Raw genomic sequence first — 5000 nt, forward strand, 5'->3', positions numbered from 1 at the left:
ATGAAACCTCAGTCTCGTCTCCTGTCTGAGCCCACAGTGGAGGTCTCGCTCTCACCCACCTGGACACCTCGTCCCACGTCCTCTTGAGCCGGTGGACCGGGTTGCACTGGAGGGCCGACAGGATGGCTCTCAGGGACGAGAAGTTCTTCAGGATCCGGCACTCCTGTGGAAGAACATCAGACAGAATTCCCATTCACACGTCGGCCATCAACACCACCCCCCCCCCCCCACACACACACACACACACAGACAGACACACACTCCAACCACTGCTCTCTCAAAAAGCCATTCCACCACATTTCTACTGGCTCACTGTGGTTCCTGGGTTGAAGGACCACTGCTTCATAATGGCTGGTTTACCACAGCAGAGAGGGTACATGTCTTTGCTGCTGAGCCCAGTGAGAGTGAAGCTGTACATGTACTTCTGTGGGAATCTGGACGGTTCCTGACCACAGGTATGCCTCCCGCTACCCCCTCTGACTTAACCCAATCAGGCTAACTGATGGATGGATGCAGCCACTTTTTTGCGGTGAGACGTTCACTCATTCCAGTCTGTAGCAGCAACCAAGCAGAATTCTAACATTTTAATAGAGATTACAATGTCCAGATCCTGTCCTTGTTCATGGTCAAGCCACAGCAGAAAACAAGCTGTAGACACAGTGTCTCACTGAGCCTGGTCTCGTTGGTCCTCAAGACCAACCAGTGCTTCTCATATCCATATAAGAGTGCAAGGCCTCTTATTAGAGCAAACATCCAAATTAAAACTCGTTAGCCAGAAAGATGGAACTCTTTTTGTGGAAAAAACATCTTTTCATTTCCTACTGTGCAAACCAAAATCTAAAAATTATGATAGGTTCCAGAGCATCACTTCAAACCCCCACCCCAGAACCTCTGATCTATAGTATCATTTAAAGTAGTTCAGCTGAACCCCTTTTGTGGTAAGACATTTCTTCATGTCATGCTGTGGGGCCACAGAAGCCCAGTCTATTGAAGCCATGCTATAACATGCTTTCCCTCACCCTGGCCACCTCGGATCCAGCTTCCACCACCTTACATAAGTGCGGGCTTGAGCGCATGTCACCAGGCAGGTGGGCTTATCACTTCCAGGGTGACGAGTTGAACTGGCCACGGTGGCGCTGACGCCACGCCAGGTTCTTTGCCCTTCTTGTCTCGCTGGGACCAGATGCTGCCCAGGCAGTGGTACGGCACCACCCGCTTAAAGAGCTCCTGGAAACAGAAGGATGAAAGGAAGACATGGGAGCAGAGGGAGAGAGAGAGGGGGAAGGAAAGAGTTATTTAGAGGGAGAGATGATGGGCAGGTACTTCACAGGAAACTGTAAGCAGGAATAACAAAGTGAAACAGGCGAGTCGACAGAAAATTCATTGACAAACGACCGCAGGATATCCTTTTGGAGTGGCGTCTGTGTTTATAAGTTATTACTCAACGGTGTGGGATAAACTTTGGGATAAACTCGTTGTCCCCCCCCCCCCAATGTCCCCCGTCTCGGTTTCCTGAGTTATCTAACAGTTCAGTACATCAGGGCCAGGAAGTACTGCCAACCCCACTGAACTCTGGGTAGGATGGAAACTTTTCTGCTAAATTTATTTCACGATTGCAATCCGAATACGGTTGCCCATTTTCCCCTCAGGGCCCTGCTCAGGTTGTGTAATCGTCGAGTATTAAAATAAACAGGAAGGAGAGGAGAGAGCTTTCATATTGAGCGGCGCCACCAGTGATCTGTGGATGTGTGTAAGTGTGTGTGTGTGTGTGTGTGTGTGTGTGGCGTCCACGCCGGCGTTCTCACCGCGTCCATGAGTGTGAACTGCTCCGCCACCACCACGGGGTCGAAGCTGAGGAAGTCGGGCCGGTCGTAGTCGTAGCCGTTCTCCTCCAGGAGGGTGAAAGTGCACGGGGCGTGATCAAGCACTGAGGAGAGAGCAACAGGAGGTGAAAACCCTTACGCCAGACGCATCAACAGCCACTGTACAGCTACACAGAACCACTGGAAATGAACTGAAGGGTTTTAGGGACTATATGGAGGAACCTGAAAGATTTGGCTAAGCGGCCTCTGATGATGAGTATTATACAATTCCATGGCATGTCATTTGAAAACATTCTTGCTCTCTTCAACTTTTGGGTTCTTGATAACACCCCTCATAGCATACAGAATGGTTCTACAACCATTGTTTCACCTGCAGACCTCCTGTAAAGCTGATCACAGCTGATCATAAGGACTTCAAAAGTCAGAGGGAGGGCCCTGAACTAAACCTTACATTTTCATTCTGTGGAGCAAGTCTGGAAAATGTCTTTACATTTCAGAACATCTTTCATCTCATATCAAGAGGTGGACATTCCAGCTTCAGAAAGGAAGTCCATCGTCCTAACTGGGATCAGTTGGTTGGTAAATTGTCGGAACAAATAGGGTGGGACTTTTACTCTCTGAAGCCGGCGTGTCCACCTCTGGTCATATAGACCCTTTCAACAATAAAAACAAAAACAATGCTTGAACGTTCTATTTGGTTCCCAATCTACTTCCTCTGCATTAAGATAACATATGGAATGTTAAAACGGAAGCCTTGTGGGGCCAACTATGATGCTGATAATGGAACTCTTGAAAGGGTCCATATGAGAGCATCCTGGTCCTTTTGGTCTCCCTTCCACGTTCTGTGTCTCACCCTCATGGTCAGGCTCCTGGTGGTGCCGGCGGTGGAACTGGGCCAGCAGGTTGCAGGCCCGGCGCTCCAGGTCGGAGCCAGGGAAGTTCAGGTGCAGGTAGGAGAGCAGCTGCCTCAGGCAACTGTAGTCTGGAGGCTTCCAGAAGTCCTCTGAGTACTGGTCCAGCCACGCCCCCAGGATGGAGGAGATGGTGCTGAGGAACGGAAGGAGAGAGAGAGAGAGAGAGAGAGAGAGAGAGAGAGAGAGAAAGAGAGAGAGAGAGAGAGAGAGAGAGACACACACAGAGGGAGGAAGGGGGAGGAGAGAAGAGAATTACAGACTCAATACAGACACATAGAACACCAGAAGTGCCAAAAGACATGAAGGGCCAGTTTCCTGTGCATGGAGATCTCCATGGAAAATAAGTGTTTAGTCTTGGATTAGGTTTAATCCACGCATAGGAAATTAGCCCCATGAGCAAGAGATTGAGCAAGTAGAAAACCATGGGGGAGTAAATTCAAAGTCAGTTCATCAGTAGGGCTGCTAAGAATCTAAATGACTACATGGTGAATGACTACAGGGTGAGTGGGGGGGTGAAGGAAGAGTAAAGAAGAGAGGGATGAAATAAAGGAGGGAATGAGGTGAGCATTGGCCCAGTCAACAAGGCGGGAGTACAGTAGAGCGGGACAGAGAGAAACAGAAGAGCTGATGTCAAAGTGGGTCAAGCTGCGTTAACAAAACACAGGATGAGTGTGACAAATGTGAAACCACACACACACCGCACGCACACACACACACAGACACACACACACCACACACACACACAGACACTGTATGCACACACACACACACACCGCACACACACACACACACACACACACACACACACACACACACACACACACACACACACACACCACACACCACACAGTGTAAACAGTGTTCTCAAATTATAAAACATCCCCTGGCAGCAAGTCTGCAGAACTGCTATGCAGTGGGGGCTGTGTCTAAAGAGCAGCCTGGGAGTGGTTTGGTGCCCAAGTGAGATGGGCATGATCAGATGCCCACAGAAATGCCAGGCACTCACTTTCTCAGCTCTGTGCGCTCATCGTGGGTGAATCTGTGCCCCTCAGAGCCTGGTAGATGCTGCAGCTTGGCATACCTTAGAAGAGCCACATACAAAGGGAAGAGCCAATCAGACACAGCTTACATGGTCACATGACAAATTAAATAAAATCAAATCACAGGAGAAAAGTGTCATATAGCTAAGTAACACAACAAAGAGGAGTTACATGGATCAACACTAAAGGCAAAACAGAAGACTACAGACAAATCAATCACGAACCATCCAACGGCTGTAAACTCTCAGATAGCTAAACACGCAAAAGTGCTACTCAATGATACCAAATGGAGTATAAACATGATGTATGGAAAAACATTCATAACCATTTTATTCCCAAATCAAACACTGTCGTGGGGCTAGGCAGCAGAGCATAACCAGAGAGATTGATCAGTCCTGTGGCCTGCATAAGCGTCACAGATAACACATCTGTGACGGTGGATGATAAATTGGGGGCTTCGCCTTCTTTTTATTGCTTTCGGCTTCCAAAACCAGAGCGGCTCTCGCTCGTGTCTGTGGGCTGAAATCAATAGTGCAGATTTACTGTGTCTTTCTACAGCTCTGAGGTGGCCCACGGTGATGAATTGGCCACTGAGCTCTTCATCAAAGCTACATCAAGAAGTCAATTACCATCCCTGAGGCGTCTCTCTCTCTCTCTCTCTCTCTGTTGTTCTCTCTCTCTCCCTCATGGAGTCTTTCTCTGTTTATCCCTCACAGATTCCTTTTCTCTCCTCCGCCCTCTTCTTCTTTGCTCTTCTGTTTCATCATGGTTGTCATGGTTTCACTCCTCACTGTCCTCCTCTCTCTCATGTCTCTTTTCCATTCCTCTGTTCTCCATCGTCCACCAATCACTGTTTTTGTTTGTTCTCTTGTCATTTTTTTATGATCCTCTTCTTTTTCTTTTTACTATATTCCATTCATTGGCTCCATCCCTTTCTCCTTTTCCCTTCCTCTCTGTCTCTGTATTCCCTCTGTCTCTCTCTTTCTCACTGCCCTCTTCCGTTTCTACACTTTCCTCTAACACTTTTTCCCTCTCACTCTACCCACTTCCTCCTTCTCAACTCTCCTCCTCCGTGTCCTCCGTCTCCTCCGTCTTACCTGTTGAGCAGCAGGTCCAGCACCTGTCGCGTGGTGGCGAAGGAGCGGTACGTGCACAGGAAGATGGTGACGTAGGTGGAGTCGTTGCCACGGAACGCGGTCACCATGTACTCCACCAGCTTCTCC

At 48.7% G+C, this 5000-nt stretch overlaps 1 protein-coding gene across 1 annotated transcript in view; it reads right to left on the minus strand.

The window, feature by feature from the left end:
- The window catches only part of LOC125304792 (ral guanine nucleotide dissociation stimulator-like), a 36921-nt gene that overhangs the window by 9799 nt on the left and 22122 nt on the right, over positions 1-5000 (minus strand). Inside the window, 7 exon segments of the mRNA XM_048259290.1 lie at positions 60-163; positions 1020-1049; positions 1102-1227; positions 1806-1927; positions 2677-2870; positions 3744-3818; positions 4875-5000. The exon segment at positions 4875-5000 is cut by the window's right edge and continues 138 nt beyond it. Coding sequence (XP_048115247.1) covers positions 60-163; positions 1020-1049; positions 1102-1227; positions 1806-1927; positions 2677-2870; positions 3744-3818; positions 4875-5000 — 777 coding nt within the window.

Source organism: Alosa alosa, chromosome 12 (genome assembly GCF_017589495.1).
Source record: "Alosa alosa isolate M-15738 ecotype Scorff River chromosome 12, AALO_Geno_1.1, whole genome shotgun sequence".
NCBI classification, from domain to species: Eukaryota; Metazoa; Chordata; class Actinopteri; order Clupeiformes; family Clupeidae; genus Alosa; species Alosa alosa.